Here is a 27885-nt window from a genome sequence, read left to right as displayed (position 1 = left end):
TATACATATAGTCCATGCATTGGAATCGAAGGTATATATACCATACACTCACTGTTAGTTCTCCAATAACTGGCCTATTAGTGGAAACAGCTTGCAGCCTGCTCCATTAATTGTCAATCAATTGTGTAATTGTCCTGACGACAGGGGGAAGCAGGGGGCTGTTAGTGACAAAAAGATAATAGTGTGGTGGGTTCAGAGTGACCCCCCTGACTATGATCTTTGACAATATAAATAAAGAAAATATGGAGGATGAATTAAAGAGACTGGTTTATTCTGACATTTTAATAAATTGACAGGTCATATAATGGAAATGTCCTATGAAATGCGGACCTGGAAAATAATGATCTGTTATTACTGCAGCTACCAGCACACTTTACTCTCTTCAGTGACGGAGTCTGAATAAACCTAAATTTCGCACAGTGTCAAGTAATGCGAGAGTCCTGGGATCACCACACTGACGTACCTACCCTCCATCCCATTGCAGCAGAAAGACAAGGTGGCAGAGGTAACAGTTCGGCACCTGAAGGAGAAAAGCAGCAAATGTGATGATTAGCAGATCATTTCATCATATATATCAAATGCAGGTCAAAAGGCACTGAGCTGGGTGGTTATATTACCAAGGAGGCACCAAGATTGGCAGTTAAACTACTAGGGAGGCATTGAGCTTGGCGGTTACACTACAAGAGAGGCATCAAGCTTAGCAAGGTGTTTATTGAGCTCAGTGGTTATATTACAAAGGATTCACCAAGCAGAGATGCACGAAGCTTGATGGCTACACTACAAGGGATTGACCGAACTCGGTGGTTACACTACAAGAAAGGCACCAAGCCTGATGGTTACACTACAAAGGATTCACCGAGCTCACCGGTTACACTACAAGGGAGGCATCGAGCTTGGTGATTATGCTACAACCAAGATGGTGAGTGGAGATGATGCCACGATCAGCGAGCGTCACCATCCCGCTTCTGCACCGAAGTGTGCTTTAGATTGCTCTTGGGGACAGACTCTGAGGTCATTTTCCAGGGCATCCAAAAGGGCTTTTGTGAACAGGCACACTGGCAGAAGAGATGCAAAGGTGTTTTCTTATCGAAAGTGGATCTCGGGAAGTACCTAGTTTTGCACAGTCCATGGGCATGCATGAAATTTCTCAGGGGCAGACTCCCTGAATAGCCATCCATGCCAGGTCTTTGTGCCCATTGGTTAACCTGGTAGAAGCCATGTTTTTCAACAAAGTCTCAGCTGCGGCCGCAGGGAGCCCTGGAATAGACTCCTCCCTTGAGTCCTTTGCTCAGATAAGCTTATGGCTGGTCTTTGGTTTCTTTCCACAAGTCGGTCTTGAGTCACTCCAGTTGGTGTTTCCTGACAAACTTGAGCATATCCTGATAGTACCAGGGAATGTCCCAGTTGTAAGGATAGGAGCTGTCCCACTTGTCCTATCTGTTCAGCATAGATGGGCTGAATAGGAGGAGGAGGAGGAGATAATGGAGAGTCGTCCTCCTAGTGGGGACAAGGAAGTTTTGCCTGTTGGGAGTCTGGCATACATGGCTGACTTTATGTCCCGCTGCTTTTCCCCTGACTCTCACGTTATATGAATTTTGGCGAACAATGATTACTGGTTTACCTCCTCGACCCAGGCTACAAGGAGAACTTTCTATCTCTCCTTCCTGTGGTGAAGAGGGCTAGTTAAATAGTGCAATGCAAGAAGACCCTAGTTGAACAATTAGTATAAAAATTCCCATCTGACAATTCTAGGGGCTGAGGTCATAGATCATTGGGTAACCCAATAGGAGACAGGAGGGAGACACATACACCAGGTCCAACAAAGGCAGAGGAGCACTATCAATGGTCTGGGACAGTTTCATTAGACCATCCCACCACCCAGGCTCTGATGCTCGGGGTAGTCCGTCAAGGACGGAAAAGTTTTTGAAGATTGTGAAGAAGTACCTAGCTGACTGTACCAGTGTCCTCCGTTATTCCTCTGTGCCGTACAACTATTGGGTATCCAAGCTGGACACTTGGAATGAACTGGCTCTCTACGCCTTGGAGGTCCTGGGCTGCCCTGCCGCCAGCGTTTTATCAGAGCGGGTTTTTAGTGCCGCTGGTGGAATTATAACTGATAAGCGCATCCGCCTGTCAACTGAAAATGCTGACAGGCTGACTCTTATAAAAATGAACAAGGGCTGGATTGAGCCAAACTTCTCAACACCACCGAATGACAGCAGAGTAACATAAAACCAATTGAAATGTTCCTTCTTTCTGATTCCCATGCACCCCTTCCCATCCAAAAAAAAGGTAAACAGTTCATGGTTTCTTCTTTTCCTTGTCCTCCTCCTCCTCTAATCCCAAACTACCCCTCCTCCAGCTTCTAGCTCTACACTAAATGCAGCTAACAATAGTATTAATAGGGAATATAATATATGTAACCCTGATAAGGATGTTGGTTTTAGGTTGCAGCAGCAAGGACTGCAATGCAATAATTCCTGACTAGATGCCTATAATACGTTATCCCTATTCCGCCAGCTGACCATAAATGAATTGCAGATAAGAGTGGTATTATTAGAGAATATAATCCATTTAAATTGTCACTGAAAGGAGTTTTGCTTGTGCGTGGCCGCACCAAGGACTGTAATGCAATCCACCCTGCTGTAAGTGCCTCTAATGCACCACTCCTACTCCAGCAGCTAATCCTCCCCTAATTTTAGCTAAGAGTGGTATTATAGAATGGAATCTAATTGAATTAGCCCTAAAAAGGACTGATGGTTTAATGTTGCACCAGCAGATAATAGAACGCTATATAACACACTGTCCCTCTGCATCAGCTACTCTCCTTACACTATTTTCAGGTAAAATGCATCCAAGATGGCGTCACCGGGTCTATGCAGCCTGCCAATCAGTGTAATGCCAGTAGCCAACATGGCTACGGCATTACCGTGTTTGTCAGGCAATCCCCACGTTTAGAGGCTGAAAATCAGTTGCCAAACAGGCGGAGCAGGGAACAAAGCATGACCCCCGAGTACCCGGATACTAGATCGAGTACTAAACGTCTCGAGCACCAAGATACTTGATCGAGCTCTGATTCAACATTTTTATTAATGATCTAGATAAAGGAACTGAAGGTAAACTAATAAAATTTGCAGACGATGCAAAGCTAGGAGGGATAGCTAACACTAGAGAAAGGATTCAGAAGAATCCAGATAAGCTTGAACAATGGGCAGCGACTAATAAAACAGTATTTAATAGGGAACAATGCAAGAATCTACATCTGCACAAGAAAAACAAAAATGACAACTACAGAATGGGAGGAAAAGAACTAAGCAACAGCGCGTGTGAAAAAGACTTAGGTATACTAATAGATATCAGACTGCACACGAGTCAACAGTGTGATGCAGCAGCAGAAAAGGCAAATACAATTCTGGGATGTATTAACAGAAGCATACAGTCTAGATCACGTGAAGTCATTATCCCCCTCTACTCCTCCTTGGTCAGAACTCATCTGGATACTGTGTCCAGTTCTGGGAGGTATTAGGAGAAGCATACAGTCTAGATCACGTGAAGTCATTATCCCCCTCTACTCCTCCTTGGTCAGAACTCATCTGGATACTGTGCCCAGTTCTGGGAGGTATTAGGAGAAGCATAGAGTCTAGATCACGTGAAGTAATTATCCCCTCTACTCCTCCTTGGTCAGAACCTCATCTGGATACTGTGTCCAGTTCTGGGAGGTATTAGGAGAAGCATAGAGTCTAGATCACGTGAAGTAATTATCCCCTCTACTCCTCCTTGGTCAGACCTCATCTGGATACTGTGTCCAGTTCTGGGTGGTATTAGGAGAAGCATAGAGTCTAGATCACGTGAAGTAATTATCTCCTCTACTCCTCCTTGGTCAGACCTCATCTGGATACTGTGTCCAGTTCTGGGAGGTATTAGGAGAAGCATAGAGTCTAGATCATGTGAAGTAATTATCCCCTCTACTCCTCCTTGGTCAGACCTCATCTGGATACTGTGTCCAGTTCTGGGAGGTATTAGGAGAAGCATAGAGTCTAGATCATGTGAAGTAATTATCCCCTCTACTCCTCCTTGGTCAGAACCTCATCTGGATACTGTGTCCAGTTCTGGGAGGTATTAGGAGAAGCATAGAGTCTAGATCACGTGAAGTAATTATCCTCCTCTACTCCTCCTTGGTCAGACCTCATCTGGATACGGTGTCCAGTTCTGGGAGGTATTAGGAGAAGCATAGAGTCTAGATCACGTGAAGTCATTATCCCCTCTACTCCTCCTTGGTCAGACCTCATCTGGATACTGTGTCCAGTTCTGGGTGGTATTAGGAGAAGCATAGAGTCTAGATCACGTGAAGTAATTATCTCCTCTACTCCTCCTTGGTCAGACCTCATCTGGATACTGTGTCCAGTTCTGGGAGGTATTAGGAGAAGCATAGAGTCTAGATCATGTGAAGTAATTATCCCCTCTACTCCTCCTTGGTCAGACCTCATCTGGATACTGTGTCCAGTTCTGGGATGTATTAGGAGAAGCATAGAGTCTAGATCACGTGAAGTAATTATCCCTCTACTCCTCCTTGGTCAGACCTCATCTGGATACTGTGTCCAGTTCTGGGAGGTATTAGGAGAAGCATAGAGTCTAGATCATGTGAAGTAATTATCCCCTCTACTCCTCCTTGGTCAGATCTCATCTGGATACTGTGTCCAGTTCTGGGAGGTATTAGGAGAAGCATCGAGTCTAGATCACATGAAGAAATTATCCCCTCTACTCCTCCTTGGTCAGATCTCATCTGGATACTGTGTCCAGTTCTGGGAGGTATTAGGAGAAGCATAGAGTCTAGATCACGTGAAGTCATTATCCCCTCTACTCCTCCTTGGTCAGACCTCATCTGGATACTGTGTCCAGTTCTGGGAGGTATTAGGAGAAGCATAGAGTCTAGATCACGTGAAGTAATTATCCCCCTCTACTCCTCCTTGGTCAGACCTCATCTGGATACTGTGTCCAGTTCTGGGAGGTATTAGGAGAAGCATCGAGTCTAGATCACATGAAGAAATTATCCCCTCTACTCCTCCTTGGTCAGATCTCATCTGGATACTGTGTCCAGTTCTGGGAGGTATTAGGAGAAGCATAGAGTCTAGATCACGTGAAGTCATTATCCCCCTCTACTCCTCCTTGGTCAGACCTCATCTGGATACTGTGTCCAGATCTGGGAGGTATTAGGAGAAGCATAGAGTCTAGATCACGTGAAGTAATTATCCCCTCTACTCCTCTTTGGTCAGACCTCATCTGGATGCTGTGTCCAGTTCTGGGAGGTATTAGGAGAAGCATAGAGTCTAGATCACGTGAAGTAATTATCCTCCTCTACTCCTCCTTGGTCAGACCTCATCTGGATACGGTGTCCAGTTCTGGGAGGTATTAGGAGAAGCATAGAGTCTAGATCACGTGAAGTCATTATCCCCTCTACTCCTCCTTGGTCAGACCTCATCTGGATACTGTGCCCAGTTCTGGGAGGTATTAGGAGAAGCATAGAGTCTAGATCACGTGAAGTAATTATCCTCCTCTACTCCTCCTTGGTCAGACCTCATCTGGATACGGTGTCCAGTTCTGGGAGGTATTAGGAGAAGCATAGAGTCTAGATCACGTGAAGTCATTATCCCCTCTACTCCTCCTTGGTCAGACCTCATCTGGATACTGTGCCTGTGGGGGTCGTGATGACATTCCACTCGTCCTCCAGTCACTCCAAATTCAAACTATGAGCATGGGTCAACCATTCAAAGAATGAGTCAGACAACAAGCTGGTTCAAACTCAGAGCATGCTCAGAAGGCTACTACAGACAACGTTCTCAGCAATGTTCTGAATTTATTTTTTACATGCACAAATCTAAATACACTACATAATGGGAGGGGAAAGAGGTTGTCCGGAGCGGGGTAAGCCATGAAAGTCCAATGTCTGGCCACTCCTGATTGGTCCACATCTCCTTATCTCAGTCTCTGGGCAGATATTGCAGCCGTCAGCTTATAATCTTGTTTCTTTTCTCTGAAATAAGTCTTGGCAACACTGGAACTGTCTTAATTTAAGTTTCGATTTGAGTATTACGTAGCAAGGAAAGCTTATTGTTATATGACACAAAATGGTGGTTAGTACATTAGCAAAAAAGCGTATAAAAATTACAAAAAATATAAAAGTTACAAATATATATATTCTCTTTTACCCCGACATTCCCCCCTAAACACTAAGCTTTCCTTTGCTTCGGGGCCTTTGAGACTGTCCATGTGTGGGGAGAGGGGAGGTGGATTTCTTCACCCAATCATCTTAGAAGCTGCCCCCTTATGGGACGCCCCCAGACAATCGAGCCCTATCCTGAATGACACATGGAGTTCTCCCAACTGATCCTAAACTGAATCTTTCAATTGGACTTTATCATGGGGGGGGGGGTCTGGTCAGGCTTGTTCAAAGGAGTATATTTCTCTATATAAGGGGACTATGCAGCACAGGACCACCAGGCCCAATACTAGTAGGCCTCCCATTACTAGACAAACTTGTTGGAGGAATCCCTTGAGCCCTCCCAACCAACTTGAGAAGAAGGAGGTATCTACCCCTGTGTGGTAGCTGTCCACCCTGGGACAGACAGTAAGCATATGGAAAGGATATAGAAGAAGGTAGTCATCTTTTATAGACTCGTTCTGTCTCTCGTGCAGTGGGAGGCGTGAATCCAGGTGCTCTTGCCCTCAAGCTTCAGAGCCGTCGGGGTGGTGAGAAGCACAGTGTACGGTCCCTCGAACCGCGGCTGGAGGCAGTCTTTCCGGACAAACTTCTTCACATACACTAGATCGCCTGGGATGAAATCATGTACTGCATCACCTGTAGATTCTGGGAGAGAAGCAGATACTGGAGAGCGGGTGTTAGTCAATTCTCTAGACAAGGCAATCACAAATTTTACCACTCTATCATGTGTTTCAGACAACTCTTGGGGCCTAATCTCTCCTATCTTGGGTGGGGTCCCAAACAAAATTTTATAGGGAGTCAGCCCATGTTTGGCCTGAGGAGTGTGTGTGATATGATACAATACTATAGGGAGTAGGTCGGGCCAGGGGAGGGGATGATCTTAGGTCATTTTCAAGAGCTGGGTCTTGAGTGTGGAATTCATTCTCTCCACTTTGCCTGAACTGGCAGGATGGTATGGAGTGTGGAGGCCCAAATCTGTTCCCAACATGTTCCAGAGTTCTTCGTAGATATTTGCTGTGAAAGCTGGTCCTTGATCCGATTCTATGACTTGGGGAAACTCCAAATCTGCAGGCAATTTCGGTGATCAGTTTCTTGGCTGTGACTTTAGCAGTCATGTTGACAACCGGGTAGGCCTCGGGCCAGGCTGAGAACATATCCACGGCTACCAAAACGTACTCCTATTTTCCTGCTTTAGGCATTTGGATATGGTCGACTTGTATTCTCTGCCAAGGGGAGTCTGGTTTAGCCAGGTGTTGGAGAGGGACCCGTGCCGTACACGTTGGGTTGCAGGTAGCGCAGATAGAGCAGGATTTTGAGTACGCAGTCACAGTGGAAGAGATTCCGGGTGCAAAGTACAGTTTCTTGATACATGCCAAAGCTTGATTCTTTCCTCTGTGTGTAGGCCCGTGAGCCCATGCTGCCACAGCTGAGTACATGCGTCTAGGCAAGCAAGGCTTCCCATCCACTTGGTAAAGAGTCGAGTTGACCTTTGAATCTTTGCAACCTGCCAGCACAGCTCCTGCCGCTTTCCATTGCTTGACTTCTTCAGTGGGGGGTCTTCCTTTGTTCCTCACACAATTTTTCTTTAGGCATCCTGACCCCCCTGGATTCCACTCGTGTCTCCGCTGGACTTGTATGGTCTTCCGCCGGCTGTTCCTTGGCTCTTGCTCTAGTGAGCGCCACAGCTACGGTTTGCAGAGTCTCTACCATCTCTTCTTCCTTTTCCTGCCACTTTGATGACACATTCTCCACTGCTGCAGTCTTGGCTGCTTGGTCAGCTAGGTGGTTGCCCCTGGCTTCTCTGGATTCTAGTCTTCCATGAGCCTTGACCTTGATAACAGCAACCTGAATGGGTAGTTCCAGGGCCTTCATTAGGGCCTTAATCCATGAGACATGTTTCACTGGTGTACCTGCAGCTGTGATGAATCCTCTAGACTTCCACAAGAGTCCAGAATCATTACAAATTCCATGTCCATACCTGGAATCGGTATATACATATTCGCCTTTGTTCCTGCTGCCAGGTGGCAGGCCTCTGTGAGAGCCACAAGTTCAGCTTCTTGTGCAGACATGTATGGTGGTAGAGCTTCAGCCTTGAGGACTGTTAGGTCCGTTGTGACAGCATATCCCGTGTGGAACTTCCCTTGAGGGTCTGCGAAACGGGATCCATCAGTCCATAGGTGCAAGGCAGGGTCTGCGAGCGGATGTGCCACCATATTCTCTGGAGCAGAAGTCTCTTCCTGCAAAATTTTTATACAATCATGAGGTTCCACCAATGGATCTTCACCCTCTTCACCTTCCCCCCTAGAAGGTGGAAGCAAAGTGGCAGGATTGATAGTCAAACATCTGGTAAATGTTATATTGGAGGGCAACAATAGGGAACACTGCAGCCGCAGGTGTCTTTGGTTGGTGAGATGTTTCGGAGATGTTTGTTGCAGAACAGCTGAGAGATCATGGCCAAGGACGATATCAGCTGACTTGTCAAGGAGAATGTGAGCAGCGTGGACCGCCTTAAGGCACATGGGGGCAGTTCGGGCGACAGGGTCCAGGCGGGCTGAGTAGTAGCCCAAAGGCCGATACTTATGATCATAGCGTTGTGCTAGAACTCCAGAGGCATGACCTTCCGATTTCGAGACAAAAAAGTGAAATGGCTGAGTATAGTCTGGTAAGCCCAAGGCCGGGGCAGAGACAACAGCCTGTTTAAGACGGTCAAAACATAATCTGTGTTGATGAGAAACACGTGGATCTTCAGCATGAAGCCAAACTGAGCCTTCATTCTTGAGACAGTCGTACAGAGGTTGCATGAGCTTTGAGGCATCAGGGATCCATTGCCTGCAGTAAGTGATGAGGCCAAGGAAAGTCTGCATAGCGGAGTAGGTGGTTGGGAAGGTGATATCCATGATGGCTTGTTTTCTTTCTTCAGTCAGATGTCTAGCACCTTGTGATATACAATGTCCGAGGAAAATGACCTTGGGCAGACACCATTGGACTTCGCCTTTCGAGACTTTACAGTTAGCTGAGTGAAGAAACCAGAGAAGGGATACTGACATCTCTGGCAAATTTTCTTCAGTGCCACAGAGTAAAAGATCATCCACATACTGTAGAAGGGTGACCTGAGGGTTCTCTTGAACCCATGGCTCCAGAATAGACTTCATAGAATGAGTGAATTGGTTAGGAAAGTTCTGGGCTCTTTGCGGAATCCTGGTCCATGTAAGCTGTGCTCCTTGAAAGGTGAAGGCAGAAAGAAACCACGAATCTTCATGTAAGGGTATACTTAAAAAGGCGTTGGCCAGATCTAACACCGTAAACAAAGTGGCTGTTGGAGGCAGCTGAGACAAGAGGGTGTTTGGGTTGGGTACCACTGGAGTTTCTAAAATGGTAGCTGCATTGACGGCTCTGAGATCCTGAACCAACCGGTATCTTGGAGGCTCTCCCGGAGCGGTTTTCCTTTTTACAGGAAAGAGGGGTGTATTGCATGGAGATACACATCTGACAAGGACTCCTGATTCCAGGAGGGAAGCGACTTGGGTACTCAAGCTTTGTTCTTGTGCAGCCTTGAGGGGGTATTGTGGCAACCGTGGGTACCTGTGTCCAGGCTTGAGGTGTACCTGGACCGGGGGAACCTGCAGGAGGCCAACGTCCTCTGGCCCGCTGGACCACAGAGAGTGAGGGAACTGTGAGGTTGTATGGTCATCATCATGAGAGGGAAGGCTTTAAGAACACCGCGGTCTTCAGTCCCTTGTTTGGAATGAGGGTCCCGCAAAAGAAGCTCCATACCATGGTTTCCGAAGGTAATTGTTGCCTTCATCCGCTCTAAGAGATCGGCTCCCAACAGGTTGACAGGGCAAGTTTCAGAGACCAAGAATCTTGTGAGTACTCCGGTGAACGGTCCTGCAGACACAGGGACTGTGAGTGGAGAAGAAATATGTTGGCCTTCTACCCCAACACAGGTGAGGGTATCCGGTGATAGGGATACAGAAGGAGGGAGCTGTGCAGAGGAAATGACAGATGTGGCCGCCCCAGTGTCCACCTGTAACTCCAGTGGTTGATGGTCCACCTGTAAAGTGACAGTCTCTGAGGATGTGGTCAAGGCTACCACACTCCCAACATAACATTCATCCTTCAGAATCACGAGATTGTCTTCTGTTTCTAGATGATCCCTTGTCATCTCTTCTGTCTTGTTTTCTATATGTGGGAGGAGTATCATCACCTGTGCCTTTAACCATTACCCACTTGATTCCATGTTGGTTGCCAGGGGGTGGGTAGCTTTCATGAGCTTGATATACCATAGCAGGAGCGGCTTTCTTCCTTGGCTTAGTATCCTTTTCCATTTTTAGCATTGATTTTTGGAAAGCTTTAACGATGTCCACCGCGTCGTTGAAAGAAGAAGAACGAATCTCGGGCCGTACTCTCAGGACTTCATTTCTGAGAGCGTCTTGTAGGCCATCTACTAGGGCCTGAACCAACAGGGCGGCCTGCGTCCTGACGTGAAGACTGTATCCGAGATCCTCAAAATGCATGCTGAGTCTTGCAGCATATTTTTCCACAGATTCATCAGGGTTTTGTTGAACATCTTGTACAGACCCAGCTTGATCTGACAAGCGATCCTGAGCCCAGGCTTTTAACTGTTTCATGTATTCTAGGCCGGATTCATACGTACTAAGGGGTCCTGCTTTTGTGGAAACCATGGCCTTTTGAAAGCTCTCCGTTTTCGGCTAAGTGAGCCTGGCATTCTGCAGCCAGAGTAGAACCAACAGCAAGGGAAATTTTGCGAGCCAATCCTCCAACATGGCTCATACAGGTGTTTGCAGGGTTGACTATGGCCCCCACCCGATGTGTAAGGATGTCACCATAGCCTATTGACAGAGTGACAGGGCGTCCTGATGGGTCTACTAGATTACGGGAGCGGCAGGGGTCCCAGACTTCTGAGAGGCTGGGGGGTGGTGTTCTTTCAGCAGTTGCTTGGAGCAAGGGCCGGAGTACGGGTAATGGATGTGGGGTGGAGGATGCCATAGGAGACGTATGGGGTAAAGGAGGGGGGGCTGGAGTATCTTGAGCCCATCCCTCCTCTGGCTCCGTATCGTCTTGAGTAACAGTATGTTGGCGGAGGGAGAGCAGTCTGGCCTGAAATTCTGGGGAGTTGAGGAGGATATCCCCAGGGTTGTGGGTGACTCCCATAGGAAACAGGGGAAGCGTCTCAGCATCGTGGACTGGAGCAGAGGGTGTCACATTAGTTTCAGATGGGTGCTCTGGGACTGCGGGCTTTTCCACCTGTGCTGGTGGCTGGTAATATGCACCGGACGGATCTAGTAGTGGATATAGGCCGGATTGGGGCTTTCCGGGCCTCCCACAACAAGTAAGAGGTGTAGCAAGATGGCCGTTGGAGGGAGGAGGTGGGAGTGGGGGTGGGATTATTCTTGGGGGCAGGCTGGGCATCGTGCCATGGGCGGCCCGCCCAGAGTGGGTTTTGCTCTCCACACACCCGACACATCCACCCCTCCGGTAATTTGGCGTCGGCGCCATTATAGGGTGGTGACTGAGGGCTCAGTGTAGTGACAGGCATCAAAGGTGCAACGGCCATTTTGGGGGCACATAACAAATCACATTCTGCAGCTTTCATGTATCCGAACAAAGGCTCGGCATTCTCTGTTCCCCCCTGCACCATCTACTCTAAGATGTGCTTGAGTCTGGTGCAAAAATCCTCACCCAACTTTCCCAACTTCTGTATCACACATTCTTTCTACACTGAAAACTAAAGCCTGCCTGTACTGGATAAGCTTATCATGTTATACAAATTCCTAACATTCTTCTTGCCTTCTTGCCTTCCCGTAACTCCACTAATTGGCTTAACTCCTACAGCAGCATTCCACAACTTACGAGATCTTTCAAATTTAAATATACACAACATTTTCTTATAGAATGCAATGATCTGTCGCGACTCAGATCACTGGTGCAGTCCACAGGTCGCCACTCCTCAGTGTAGAGACACCTCGATACACTGATGAGATAGAGAGACACCTCAATCTAACTCCTTTCCTAGCCTTGAATGGCGACTTTACAGTGCGACTCACCACGGCACCCTGACTACAGGTCACCACCTGTCAGTGTAGAGACACCTCAATACATTGTTGAGATAGAGAGACACCTCAATCTATCTGCTTTCCTACCACGGTACCACCCGACAGTGTAGAGACACCTCAATACACTGTTGAGATAGAGAGACACCTCAATCTATCTGCTTTCCTACCACGGTACCACCCGACAGTGTAGAGACACCTCAATACACTGTTTCCTAACCTTGACTTTACAGCAGTCTCTGTGTTAGACGAAGAGCACTCCTCAATTCGTCACAGATTCTTTCTCCCTTACACTACAATTCAGGAATGCTTTGAAACCTCGACTATCAATCACGGGAGGCAGCTATCTAAAGAGAGTTCAGTGACCGGAGGAGGAGGAGGTGGTGTGCACACGAGCACGCGCAGGCATGCGACGTCACTCGTTTTAACACTTGCTGGTTCAGGACGTGGTGCGGGACGCCTGAGGTCTCACCACTCGACCGATCACCCACCCAGATCCAACCTGATAACCCAACAGGAACCGCTGCGGCTGACACACAGGCAAGTGAGACATATAAAATACATCTCAACTTACCGTGTTCGATGGAGGTTGATCAGGCCTCAAATTCAGCCACCGCGGTCACCACCAGGGAAGTCAGCAATATGGGTCCGGGAGGGCGGCGTACCGCTAGCCACGCCCCACGTTGGGCGCCATTTGGGGGGGTCGTGATGACATTCCACTCGTCCTCCAGTCACTCCAAATTCAAACTATGAGCATGGGTCAACCATTCAAAGAATGAGTCAGACAACAAGCTGGTTCAAACTCAGAGCACGCTCAGAAGGCTACTACAGACAACGTTCTCAGCAATGTTCTGAATTTATTTTTTACATGCACAAATCTAAATACACTACATAATGGGAGGGGAAAGAGGTTGTCCGGAGCGGGGTAAGCCATGAAAGTCCAATGTCTGGCCACTCCTGATTGGTCCACATCTCCTTATCTCAGTCTCTGGGCAGATATTGCAGCTGTCAGCTTATAATCTTGTTTCGTTTCTCTGAAATAAGTCTTGGCAACAATGGAACTGTCTTAATTTAAGTTTCGATTTGAGTATTACGTAGCAAGGAAAGCTTATTGTTATATGACACAAAATGGTGGTTAGTACATTAGCAAAAAAGCGTATAAAAATTACAAAAAATATAAAAGTTACAAATATATATATTCTCTTTTACCCCGACATGCCCAGTTCTGGGAGGTATTAGGAGAAGCATAGAGTCTAGATCACGTGAAGTCATTATCCCCTCTACTCCTCCTTGGTCAGACCTCATCTGGATACTGTGTCCAGTTCTGGGAGGTATTAGGAGAAGCATAGAGTCTAGATCACGTGAAGTAATTATCCCCTCTACTCCTCCTTGGTCAGACCTCATCTGGATACTGTGTCCAGTTCTGGGAGGTATTAGGAGAAGCACAGAGTCTAGATCACGTGAAGTAATTACCCCCCTCTACTCCTCCTTGGTCAGACCTCATCTGGATACTGCGTCCAGTTCTGGGAGGTATTAGGAGAAGCATAGAGTCTAGATCACGTGAAGTCATTATCCCCTCTACTCCTCCTTGTTCAGACCTCATCTGGATACTGTGTCCAGTTCTGGGAGGTATTAGGAGAAGCATAGAGTCTAGATCACGTGAAGTAATTATCCCTCTACTCCTCCTTGGTCAGATCTCATCTGGATGCTGTGCCCAGTTCTGGGAGGTATTAGGAGAAGCATAGAGTCTAGATCATGTGAAGTAATTATCCCTCTACTCCTCCTTGGTCAGATCTCATCTGGATATTGTGTCCAGTTCTGTGAGGTATTAGGAGAAGCATAGAGTCTAGATCATGTGAAGTAATTATCCCTCTACTCCTCCTTGGTCAGATCTCATCTGGATACTGTGTCCAGTTCTGGGAGGTATTAGGAGAAGCATAGAGTCTAGATCATGTGAAGTAATTATCCCTCTACTCCTCCTTGGTCAGGCCTCATCTGGATACTGTGTCCAGTTCTGGGAGGTATTAGGAGAAGCATAGAGTCTAGATCACGTGAAGTCATTATCCCCCTCTACTCCTCCTTGGTCAGACCTCATCTGGATACTGCGTCCAGTTCTGGGAGGTATTAGGAGAAGCATAGAGTCTAGATCACGTGAAGTCATTATCCCCTCTACTCCTCCTTGTTCAGACCTCATCTGGATACTGTGTCCAGTTCTGGGAGGTATTAGGAGAAGCATAGAGTCTAGATCACGTGAAGTAATTATCCCTCTACTCCTCCTTGGTCAGATCTCATCTGGATGCTGTGCCCAGTTCTGGGAGGTATTAGGAGAAGCATAGAGTCTAGATCATGTGAAGTAATTATCCCTCTACTCCTCCTTGGTCAGATCTCATCTGGATATTGTGTCCAGTTCTGTGAGGTATTAGGAGAAGCATAGAGTCTAGATCATGTGAAGTAATTATCCCTCTACTCCTCCTTGGTCAGATCTCATCTGGATACTGTGTCCAGTTCTGGGAGGTATTAGGAGAAGCATAGAGTCTAGATCATGTGAAGTAATTATCCCTCTACTCCTCCTTGGTCAGACCTCATCTGGATACTGTGTCCAGTTCTGGGAGGTATTAGGAGAAGCATAGAGTCTAGATCACGTGAAGTAATTATCCCCCTCTACTCCTCCTTTGTCAGACCTCATCTGGATACTGTGTCCAGTTCTGGGAGGTATTAGGAGAAGCATAGAGTCTAGATCACGTGAATTAATTATCCCCCTCTACTCCTCCTTGGTCAGATCTCATCTGGATGCTGTGCCCAGTTCTGGGAGGTATTAGGAGAAGCATAGAGTCTAGATCATGTGAAGTCATTATCCCCTCTACTCCTCCTTGGTCAGATCTCATCTGGATATTGTGTCCAGTTCTGGGAGGTATTAGGAGAAGCATAGAGTCTAGATCATGTGAAGTAATTATCCCTCTACTCCTCCTTGGTCAGATCTCATCTGGATACTGTGTCCAGTTCTGGGAGGTATTAGGAGAAGCATAGAGTCTAGATCATGTGAAGTAATTATCCCTCTACTCCTCCTTGGTCAGACCTCATCTGGATACTGTCTCCAGTTCTGGGAGGTATTAGGAGAAGCATAGAGTCTAGATCACGTGAAGTAATTATCCCCTCTACTCCTCCTTGGTCAGACCTCATCTGGATACTGTGTCCAGTTCTGGGAGGTATTAGGAGAAGCATAGAGTCTAGATCACGTGAAGTAATTATCCCCCTCTACTCCTCCTTGGTCAGACCTCATCTGGATGCTGTGTCCAGTTCTGGGAGGTATTAGGAGAAGCATAGAGTCTAGATCACGTGAAGTAATTATCCCCCTCTACTCCTCCTTGGTCAGACCTCATCTGGATACTGTGTCCAGTTCTGGGAGGTATTAGGAGAAGCATACAGTCTAGATCACGTGCAGTAATTATCCTCCTCTACTCCTCCTTGGTCAGACCTCATCTGGATACTGTGTCCAGTTCTGGGAGGTATTAGGAGAAGCATAGAGTCTAGATCATGTGAAGTAATTATCCCCTCTACTCCTCCTTGGTCAGACCTCATCTGGATACTGTGTCCAGTTCTGGGAGGTATTAGGAGAAGCATAGAGTCTAGATCACGTGAAGTTATTATCCCTCTACTCCTCCTTGGTCAGACCTCATCTGGATACTGTGCCCAGTTCTGGGAGGTATTAGGAGAAGCATACAGTCTAGATCACGTGAAGTCATTATCGGTCTTTACTCCTCTTTGGTCAGACCTCATCTGGATACTGTGTCCAGTTCTCTGCGCCACATTTTAAAAAAAGACATAGACAAACTGGAGCAAGTTCAGAGAAGAGCGACCAGAATGGTGACTGGTCTGCAAACCATGTCCTATGAGGAACGGTTACAGGATCTGGGAATGTTTAGCTTGCAAAAAAGAAGACTGAGAGGAGACTTAATAGCTGTCTACAAATATGTCAAGGGCTGTCACATTGTAGAAGGATCATCTTTATTCTCATTTGCACAAGGAAAGACTAGAAGCAATGGGATGAAACTAAATGGGAGGAGACACAGATTAGATATTAGAAGACCCTGTATGACAGTTAGGGTGATCAATGAGAGGAACAGGCGGCCACGAGAGGTGGTGAGGTCTCCTTCAATGGACGTCTTCATCTCAGACAGATGTCTGTCCAGCCTTCTTGTGGTTTAGTGTCTCCTGCATTGAGCAGGGGGCTGGACACGAGGACCTTGGAGGTCCCCTCCAACGAGAACATTCTGGGATTCTATGATTTTGTGGTCACTTAAGGGGTAGGGTTTATTTCTACTGATTTCCGATATCTATTATATATACACGGCTCTATCAGTGATCATTCTACTCATATGGGTTTTATCTTATTGCCAATTCCTGCCCTCTGTTTTGGCGCAATGAGAGTAGTTTTTGTATTGTTTTGGCTTTTGCAATGTAAGAATATTATTAAACGTTCGGAAGTGCTGCCGATCTGTTGTACACGTCTTTCCTCTTTTCCGCCCATTGTGGTTTGAGCTCCACCAGTGCACAGGTAGGACCACCCCATTGGGGTCTTTAGTTCTGAATAGATCTATATTAACGGCTTCTCTGAGTCTCATCGGTCGGATTCTGGGACGTTACAATGGAGGATCTTCTGGATCACTAATGGTAAGAGTCTGGTTTTCTGATAGTGGAGCAGATCTGAACGTTCTGAGGAGGGCTGTGGTGGTCTTCATCAGCCTCAGCGCCCTTATTACACACGTTTTTCCAAAGTCATGTACTGTACGTCATTGCGAGACCCTTGAAGTGCCCTTTTACACTTTAATCCCTCGAGTCTTACACTTTCTATAAATCTGGATAACTGCCGCTGACCCTTAGTTATCGCAAGAGACGACTCTTTCTTCTGTCAGGGTATGGACAGGCTGACCGCTTTTCCCCCTTGAAGAAGACGAGTTTTAATCTTATGTGATATAATGTAACGTGTAATGTATATAATGTCATGCTTTATGTCATGGTGACATGTAGTGTGGATTGTGATGTGACGCATTGTAATGTTTTGCCCTGTACTGTGTTCTGCCCAGCAAGAGACAGTGAGGAGGGTAAGATACAGTTCATTTTTGGGACCTTCCTAATAGAAGGTTAGATGGGGGAGCATGTCCTACTGCTGAGGGAGAGAGACGCATTTCTGTGAGCTCCTTGTTCTAACCTCAAAATTCCTAAAATATACAGGATTATACCCACCATTCACTGCCCAAACAACTCTAGAAACGTTCTGGGACCATATAGTCCCATTAGGAGCCATCCCTCTGCTGCAAAGATTTGGGCCTACCAGGAGGATGGAAGCCGCAGCCTATAAGACTTCTTGCAACCCTGTGGAGCCTTGAATGAGACCCATCAGCACAGACACACAGAAGCCGATGACCTAGACCGGAGGTGCGTGGGTGCGAAACCTCTAAAAACTGAAGACACCAAGTTCCGGGGTGGCGCACTCACCGGTGTTCGGGGATCGACACTCTGAGAGACGAGAGCCCGAGCCTGACCGGCCGCCACCACGTTCCTCCCAACCCGAACCTCTAGACGGCCTGAGAGGACCTGACCCTTGGATCGGAGGTAGGGGGAGATTGGGACCTCCGGCGCCTGAAGCGCTGAGCCGAGCGCAGAGCACTCACCTGCCTTGTGCCAGCGCCTGCAGCCCCCGGAGCACTTCCGGTCCCTGCCTGGACGGTGATGTTGCCGACGGGGTATCGGACGGAGCAGAGCCCATGATCCGGAGTGTCTCTGCCGGGTGGGTGCTGACGCCCTGGGGTTTTTACCGCCATCTGCGCACACTGAGCCGCCGCCATCTTGACAGTGCGAGGTTGTACGAGTGGAGGCAACCCCCCTGTGACAAGGGCCGCGAACAGAAACTGCATCATAGTCGCTCTGAGCTATCTACAGCTGCCAGCTCACTTTTATAAGCTACACTCTCCCTCCAGACCCCAAACAGAATAAACAGGGGTTTAAAGGGATATGACGCGCCCCTGGGCCTGTGTCGCGCTGCGTTGCGCACGCGGGAGCTTACCCGGAGCCGGATCTCTTGAGGGTTGTAGTCTCGTGGCGGTGATCCGGTCCGTGCCCAGGGAGTCAGACTAAGTGGCGCTGTATCAGCGGTAGATGATGGACGACTACGCCACCCGTTGAATGCAGCTATGGAGCTGCCGCTGCAGGGCAGACCGCTGAGGCCGGTGGAAGGATGGTGCAGCGTGGATGGTATAACCCCCAACGGGAGGGGTATGGCCTCAGGGCAGCCGACGTGGATGATGGGGGTAGCAGGAACCACTCAGAGACGATGCGGTGTAGTTCAGGGTCTTTACTGGTGACAAAGATAGACCCTCCCGGAGTACTGGCTAGCGGTTGGGGCCTGGTCAGTCCTTGAGCAGATGGGATCTCCCCTGGCCAGGCGGAGTTGTAGGCCTCCCAAACTAACGATACTCTTCTGGCTACCTTGCTAGAGGCGGGTATAAAGTAGCCCACGTCCCTGAGTGTACCGTGTGGTGCTCACCCGTATGGCCGGTGACTCGGGGCCTTCTAGTAGCTTCCGCTCCACGACGGCGGTGCTGGTCCCATGCGTGTGACCGTGCCTTCGGGTTTCTTGGCCAGAGGACCTGAAATCCCCTGCCTGACGGATTCTGCTGCTGGGTAAGAGTTAGTCCCCACAGCCTCGGACTCCGGGTCCGGTAAGAAAGCTTCTCAGTCAGGGCGAGCTCTGCAGCTGCCAGCCCCTGACTCTTTGTAACACTGCTCCCACAGAGCTCCTGTTGTTTCTTCCTATGCTGCTTCTCTTCTCTACTTCTGGCATGGCCCAGGAGCTGGGCCCAGCCGGAGCCACAGCTCCCTGTCAGCCCTCCTGGCTGATCTCTCCCTCTGAACTCACTAACTCTGCCTCAGCCCCAGGTTTATATAGGGGAAGTTCTTCCCCTCCCAGGACTGGGCAGGAGGTGTGGCATGCATAGGATTCCTGACCAAGAGACCTCCCACCTGCTCTCAGACATAACATTGCCGTTACTGTGGAAACCAGACCCCTGGGGTGCCACAGATATCACATTAAATTCCCTTCCCCCCACCTATAGCATTTAATCACTTGCTAATTTGCTTTACTTTTAAAACGAATTAAAGGATACCAAGACCCCACTCTCTTCTTACAACTATAATATTCTAGCTTCATCAGCTAGGCTTTAGCAGGGGACAATCTTATCTATTCACTGAAGTGCTATGCTTTAGCTATTATTGAAACTTTGGCGACATCATGTGGTGGAGAGTGGAATAACACAATTCATTTTCTCCTTTCTCTAAATATCCACTTTAAGTCTCGCTCTCTGTTTTTGTTGCCTTACTTAAACTACTTGCTGCTATGTAAGTGCGTCAAGAACGTACAACACGGAACTCTAAAATAAATCTTCAACATATAGAACTTTCTGCAAAATGGTTAAAATAGGGGTCAGGCCCTCCAGAGAAGCCGATACACGCTCAAAAAATGCAAAAGGTGAGATGGAAAAATGTGTCAAGAAAGCAAATATATCTAATAAAACACCAACCCCTCTAATAAAGATCTCATTGCAACACTAAAGAGTTCTCTGAGTGAGGAACAAGATAGCGACATTGATGATGCCACACGAGATCCAAGACCAGCATCCCCGCTCTTCCATCCAAAAAGCTCTTCTTACTGCATTAGACCCTCTTTTGAAAGAAATAAAAGATATCAAACAGGAAATCACAAAAAAATAGGAACTAGAAACACCGGAAACAACTCACGAGTCCTTGTCTGGCTTCTCTGTAGCGACGGCAGGAGGTCTTCAAAAATGTCAGCAATAATTGAATTCTGCCTTTGAGGCCCTGGAAGATCAGGAGAACAGAAGACGCCAAAATAACTTGTGAATCAGTAGTCTCCCGGAATCCATACCCTCTGCAACCAAAGAGCTCTTCATCCAGATCCTAGGGGAGAATTACCAGGAAGAGATCATTCTAGAAAGAGCTCATAGGGCACTTAGGAGGAAACCCAAACCTTCCGAACCCCCTAGAGATATAATATGCCGTCTCCTTAATTATAAAGTTAAAGAAGGTATCCTCAGGAAATCGAGGAATTCGGAAAAACACTATCTTCGAAGATGCTCAAATCTTAATCTTTCAAGACATCTCCCCTTAGACTCTTCAAAGAAGGGGGATCTTAAAACGCTTACGGACGCCCTGAGAAAGAAGAAAATCCTATATGCATGGATGTTCCCATTCGGCATCTCTTTCTCGGCAGAAGGGAAAAAGACTGTCCATCCACTCTAAAGAAGACCTGAAGGAGGCGCTCACGCTCTTGGGTCTTTCCGACCTTCACATTGAGGACTTGAGCACAATCCAATCCAATTGTCCGCCTTTCCGGCGGTGATGGAAGAATTTGGGACACTTTCCAATTTTAAAGTAAAACTAAGTAAACCACAAGTTCTTAATATAAATCTTCCAACTAATTTAAAGAAACAGCTGGCGGCTAACTCTCCATTTAATTGGTCTCTTCCTTCCATTCGACTTCTTGGGATTTCTATTTCTTCTAACCTACAAGGACTCTTTAAACTCAATTTTCCTCAAAAATATCGCTAAGCTCATTCCTATGTGGAATATCCCATATACCTCTTGGCTTGGAAGAAAAAAAATTGCTAAAAAGTATTATCTGGCCTAAAATAACTTACTTGACTCTGGCTATACCCATCCATCTCCCTAAATCTCTCTTTGTGGACATACAGAAATTGTTTGCTCAATTTCGTTGGTACAAACAGAAGCCCAGAATTGCTCTACATATACTATCCTTCCCCCATTACAGAGGAGGTATTGACCTACTGGACCCACCTGTATTTCAGCAGGTCATCCATCTTCAAAGGATCATAGATTGCATTAGAAAAGTCATGGGTTTGGAAGCTCTTATTGTCCTTAGAAAACCACAAAAGAAATACTGTGACGAATTTATATAAACAATCTCTTTGTGTGCTTATGGAAAACTTCCTTTTCTTGACCAAATGGGAGGCAGGTTTGAATAGATCTTTCTCTCCTCCCGAAATAAAAGAGTATTTTCTTGGCCCCAAAGCTCACCTCAAAATGTATTAGAGTACAAGAAAGCGGTTATAAAGTTCTCTCTAGGTGTCACATGACTCCCACAAAACTTCACAATTTTAACAGAGAACTCAGCCCCAACTGTTGGAGATGTTCCTCAGAGGTGGGCACATGGTGTCATATGTGGTGGAGCTGTCAAAAAATCCAGAACTTCTGGCTGAAGATAATTCACGCTATAAATAAAATTCTTAAGTTACAAGCGATCTGTATCTGCAGAAGTTTGTCTTTTACACTTGTTTCCAGGTGACAACTCAAAAAATAAGCAATTCCTCCTCGAACAGATTTATAGGCTTGAGGAACTGGCAAGCTGGGATGAGAAGAAACACAGGCAGTTTACAGAAAAATGGTTCTCCTGGCGCAACAGTCATCCTGGTTCTTAATTATAGGCATTACTGTTTCGGACAACTAACCCCCCCCCCCCCCCCCCCTATTCTCACTCATCTCCCTGTGGTTAGATAGGGTCTAGAGTGCAGAGTGAGAGGACGGAGAGTCCTAAGAGTGCAGTGCCGCATTGGAGGGAGACCCTGTATAAGACGATCCTGAGAAAATATTATTTGCATAATAATTTGGAACACAGTGTAGCAGCAGTCCAGTCAGATGGAAAATCACATCCAAAACGTTAACTATGCAACTGCTAATAGGAAATCCTATATAAAGCAGGATGTAAGGTATCCCATATAAAGCAGAAGCCTGTCCTATAGCACAACAATCAAAATAATGAATGCATAAATGACACAGACAGAAGTGTCATGACCTCCTTGTGGTTTGGCACCACAAACGTCCCGACGCGTGTTTCGGCGTTCATCTGACTGGACTGCTGCTATATATAAATATGTGAGCTTGGGGATTGATCTATGATTTAATAGCGCTGATGCACTTTATTGTTACATGTTTTGATCCTTTATAGATGCTTTTCAGGTGTTTTGAATATTCCCTTGACATCTGTACATAGTGTATCCCATGTTTATTCTAGTCTCTGTCCTGGCCCCGGCATATTTACATCTTCTTAATTCTTGATAGGGGAGTCTGGGTATTGTAAGATCTGCCTAGGGGTCTCCACTATCCCTTTCCCTAGTTGCTGGGCTTCCCCCCTTTTCCCATAGTTGTACACTTGGTCCTCCCCTTACCTAGGATGATACATACAGTTAGGTCCATATATATTTGGACAGAGACAACATTTTTCTAATTTTGGTTCTAGACATTACCACAATGAATTTTAAACAAAACAATTCAGATGCAGTTGAAGTTCAGACTTTCAGCTTTCATTTGAGGGTATCCACATTAAAATTGGATGAAAGGTTTAGGAGTTTCAGCTCCTTAACATGTGACACCCTGTTTTTAAAGGGACCAAAAGTAATTGGACAGATGAAATAATTGTAAATAAAATGTTCTTTTCTAGTACTTGGTTGAAAACCCTTTGTTGGCAATGACTGCCTGAAGTCTTGAACTCATGGACATCACCAGACGCTGTGTTTCCTCCTTTTTGATGCTCTGCCAGGCCTTCACTGCGGTGGTTTTCAGTTGCTGTTTGTTTGTGGGCCTTTCTGTCTGAAGTTTAGTCTTTAACAAGTGAAATGCATGCTCAATTGAGATCACAACGCCGACGTACCGACCCTCCATCCCCTTACAGCAGAAGGACAAGGTGGAAGAGGCGACATTCATGACAGTGCTGCACCTGGAGGAGAGAAAAGCAGCAAATGTGACGTCAGCGGATCAAGTATATCATGTGCAGATCAGAAGGTACACCACCGGGGACACACCAGGTACACCGCCAGGGAGGCACAGAGCCTGGTGGGTACACAACCAGGGAGGCACAAAGCCCGGCAAGTACACCACTAGGGAGGCCCTGAGCGCAGCGGGTACAACACCAGGGAGGCACAGCGTGCAGCAGGTATGCCACCAGGAAGACTCCGAGCCCGGCGGGTACACCACCAGGGAGGCCCCGAGCGTAGCAGGTTCACCACCAGGAAAGCACAGAGCACAGCGGGTACACCACCAGGGAGATAAAGAATGCAACTCGTACACCACCAGGGAGGCCCCGAGAGCAGCGGGTACACTTCCAGGGAGATACAGAGTACAGCGGGTACACCACCAGGGAGGCCCCGAGCTCAGCAGGTACACCACCAGGGAGATAAAGAATGCAGTGCGTACACCACCAGGGAGGCCCCGAGAGCAGCGGGTACACCTCCAGGGAGATACAGAGTACAGCAGGTACACCACCAGGGAGGCCCTGAGCGCAGCAGGTACACCACCAGGGAGGCCCTGAGCGCAGCAGGTACACCACCAGGGAGGCCCTGAGCGCAGCAGGTACACCACCAGGGAGGCACAGAGCCCAGCGGTTATACAGAAGCAAGAACATAGAAGTCCCTGTCACTTTTATAGCAGCAGGTTCGTCCCTACAGTTGACAGTCCAGCTGTGCAGGTTCCTGGACACTTAATGACCAGTTCCCCAATATGTATCTAAAAAAAAAAAATACAAGAACACAGAACAACTACTTGCATTAAATATGCAGAGGGGCGGCTTATGGATGATGCATCCTACACCTATACGGTCAGTCTCGCTGAGCGAGATCGGCGATGCTGTGTGGAGGACGTAGGAGGCATCATCCACATCAAGCAAACCAGGAGGAGGTGCAGAAAGACCAACAGCACCCAAAGCAGCCGACTGTACAGGACTTCTAAAAAGGCTGCTGCAGTGACTGGTTCCCTTTAAGGCTGCACCAGGATCTGCAGGGCACAAATGGGAACGTGCCTGAACTCAATATGGCGGCTTCACACATCACCACACAGCGGCCCCTTATTAAGTGCAAGGCGGAACTTGCTTTGCTTTTCCAAAAGTGAGGATTTTCTTGTATGAACTTACACCGGGTTGTTGTTGTTGGGGGAGTTCCCGATTCGGACCTCGGCCCCCATCAGTCGCTCCGGACAGCAGTCCATCCGGTTAGTTATGACGACGGTTGATATCTTGTAGCTCTGGCCCAGGTCCAGCTTCCACCAGGGATCCTTCTCCAGGTCGGTGTGAGTGCAGGAGTCACTATTGAAGTCGGTGTCTTTATTCCCATCAATGGCGTTCTTAGCCAATCCGCTCCTGGTGGAATATGGATAGTCCGACACCTGGGAGGCCACGCCGGTCCTTGCTAGGTTTGTGGCTGAGGAGAGAACAGAAGAGGTCCCTTATATGGAGCAGATATGTGGGTGCTGCCAGCACCGGCGCCATCTCATCCTGGCACTGCCCATTACACCATAACCAGAAAATAGAAGAACCACCCAGAAAATGGTGACCGGCCCCGTGAGACGCAGGAAGGAGACCGAGATCTGGGAGCATGGAGACAAGACGTCCTGCCCGGCCTCTGTCTGCAGGAGGAGGCGCTGCCATGTACGGGGCGCTGTGCAATTAGGTGCCACATGATGCCTACTGTCACCAGACAACCAATGTCATCCATGTCACCCGGCAGTGGATGGTGACATATAATGACCAAACTGTGCACATAATACAGCTGTGTAATCACTACTGACAGCACCAAAATGGAAGGTCATCATTGGTTTGGTGCAGGGTGGTGACAGGGGTGTAACGTGCGACTGCGGTGATGTGGGGGGGGGGGGTGTGCAGGGGCAGCTCGGTCGCTCTGGTCGCCAAATTCTGACAGCATAGACGATACCAAGAAATAAAACCACAACTGTTACACAAGATCCCTTCTAGAAGGCAGCCGCCCTCTCCGGATGCTCGTTTCGCACTCAATCTTTTATCTGGGGATTTTTTTTTTTTATATAAATAACATAATTGTGTATAAACTTTAACATTTGATGTCAAAAGGAGAAAAGTCAGAAAACTACCAGGAGGTCAGAAGACAAAGCAGAATAAGTGCGGGCGGAGAGGACGCGGACTGCTAGACCTCAGGCTGGGGGGGATCAGTTTCCTCGCACGGGGTGGAGTGGACTGAGTAGATGCAGCTCCAGACATCTGACCCCTCTGTCCGCACTATAATCCCACCCAGGATCTCACCTCCAGGTGCAGGAGCGCATCCCAGAGCCAGAACCACAGATCCCAGCAGAATCAGAGACGACACAAGATCCATCCTGGGGAAAGAAGAGGAACAGACAGAGGAGTCAGTAAAGTCCAGAGAAGCTTCACTGATCCCCACTGCTGACATTTCCTGCACTCACCACCAAAGCTGCAGCTTCTTGGAACACGTGAGAGCTGAGATGAGATGCACCGATACCGCAATAAGCTCTCCTGCAAGCTACACTCACCGACCAGCTCGACCCACACGACCCTTACAAGCAATGGAATGATAACTGTGACAAATCTGTCAGCTCAATGCAGGCTTTCAGGATTAGACTCGATGCTAACCACTGCACCAGCAGGGTCTGGAAGCTACCAGTTATCACCCTTTAACCTCTATACAGGGGGCCTTTCAGGTGCATCTGCACAGTTGCTGCTGACTAGTGATGAGCAAGCCTCGCTGCTCAGGTCGAGCACGCTGGAATACTCGGGAGCTCGACCCGAGCAAAAAGCCCAATGGAAGTCTATGGGAAACTCCAGCATTTTTCAGGAGGCTCCCCCCCGGCGGTCTGCAGAGGGCCTAAAAATTGCTCAAATCGATGGGAACAGTGCTCAAATGACATGGGGACAGCATGGGGAAGACCCCTAGAAGCATTTCTGACTCCCAGGTCTTCAAAGGTATTACGCCACTTTTACGGACACTTTTATGTAAAGCATATCAAACCAAAATGGATTTTCCTGAGAAAAATGTTAAGGAACATCCTTTCCAGTTTAATGACTTGCTATATAAGGCAAAATAAATATGCAAAAACGTTATTCCACACCTTGGGCTTTTGACATGCAGAAGTAGTGCTGTTGCACACTGTGACTGTCACTTGGTCAGACCTTGCAGCCCTCTGGCACCCCCTTATCCTGCTGGTCAAACACGGTATTGACCGAGGATAAGCACGGGTGCAGCTGCTCTAATTTATGTCGACTATTGTGGCACGTGATGTGACAGGACGTATATATACCACCAGTTCCTTCCAGGAACGTATATATACCTCCGTCCAGCCACCTTCAAACCACAATATCACATAAATACTGGTATACTGCCACCACCGATCGCTTAACAGGTGGATCGGGTACCCGTTAGGTAACGTGAATTAGCGGGTGAGGAACGTGTTTGCTCGACATAGGACAAGAAGAACGAAGATGGTAAATAATAATGAGTTACTCCCGAAAGTGGGCAGTGTTTACAAAAGATATACAAGATATTATAAAAGAGACAATTTACATATATGCATAAACAGTTATTAAAATAAAAGGGATAAGTAATAGCAAAACCTGCGCCACGAGGTGATGGTCTCAGATTCTGTGGGGTGGACGGCTCCCCGGAAATTAGGTGTGATTCCTCCACGCAGCGAGTAGTCCATGCGTCTGACGTCCCTGGGTAAGAATGAAGTAAAATGGCCATTCTGGTTTTTAGTAAGGGGCCAAAACCCTAGGAGACACCCATGTTGTTTACCTCACACGGGGGCTCGGTTTTGTGAACCCACCCAGCTGCCTAAGACATAAAAATCCTTCAGATTTCATATCTTGGTATGGGGGGTCCCACATTTAAGATGGAGACATCATGTTTGCCGTCACCAATATTCATGAAGATGGATGTCAAATATAATATCTCTATGACGCTCAGAAGCTCAGAACCCATTTCCCAGGTTCCTGGTGGTCTTCCAGCCACGAAAACCACACCATCACAATTGGAAAAAGGTGAACATCTCAAAAATGTGGTCCCTGTGTTTGTGAAAGTCATGGGCATTATTAAAATCGACATTAAAAGTTTGTACAGTTAGACAATAGGATTTTGGAGGGAATTTCCCGTTTACACCAGTATGCTTGCTCTGGCTGAGGTTTTATGGCGGTAATAAAGATTCCTTGTTTGGGGGGAGAAAGAGTGAGTTCTATGTAGCCTCTTCAAAATGAGCAGGGGATGGAGATTTAAGACATCTCTCATTTTTAAAACTAGGACAAAAATACATTTTGCCTGACACCTCCCCCTTTTTAGACTGCGCTATGGAGGTAGGACCTTCTGGTACTCCTCCAGGCGTATCTCTGGAGGCTTCCCTCGCAGGGACAACCCATCAGCATTGCCATGCTCGCTGCCTTTGCGGTGTTGAACGGTAAAGTCGTACTGCTGCAGTGTGAGGCTCCAGCGTAACAACCTTCCGTTGGCACCGGACATGGTGTGCAGCAAACTCAGGAGGTTGTGGTCAGTCACGACAGTGAAAGGGCGCCCATACAAGTAAGGCTGTAAACGGTTGAGGGCCCATACAATGGCCAGGCACTCCTTCTCTATGGTGGAATAGGCCACTTCCCTCGGCAGCAGTTTCCGACTTAGGTACAACACGAGGCCAGCACAGCACCAAGGCCAAACTCACTGGCGTCGGTCTGTATGAAGAGTGGCTGTGTGCCGT

General features: G+C 47.5%; 1 protein-coding gene across 1 annotated transcript; it reads right to left on the bottom strand.

The window, feature by feature from the left end:
- Positions 1-405: 405 nt before the first annotated feature.
- On the bottom strand, positions 406-25563 carry LOC141266095 (fucolectin-6-like). Its single transcript, XM_073680006.1, has 3 exons — positions 25430-25563; positions 24290-24575; positions 406-520 (listed from the first exon to the last, which is right to left on the bottom strand). Exons 1-3 carry the CDS (start codon positions 25500-25502, stop codon positions 406-408), a joined length of 474 nt encoding a protein of 157 aa, XP_073536107.1. The 5' UTR covers positions 25503-25563.
- Between the last annotated feature and the right edge of the window lie 2322 nt (positions 25564-27885).

The sequence above is a fragment of the Phyllobates terribilis genome, unplaced genomic scaffold, assembly GCF_046119375.1.
Source record: "Phyllobates terribilis strain yellow unplaced genomic scaffold, ASM4611937v1 Scaffold_4__5_contigs__length_816908805, whole genome shotgun sequence".
Taxonomy (NCBI): domain Eukaryota; kingdom Metazoa; phylum Chordata; class Amphibia; order Anura; family Dendrobatidae; genus Phyllobates; species Phyllobates terribilis.
Note: the sequence above shows the minus strand (reverse complement) of the source record. Positions and strands in the feature narration are given on the sequence as shown.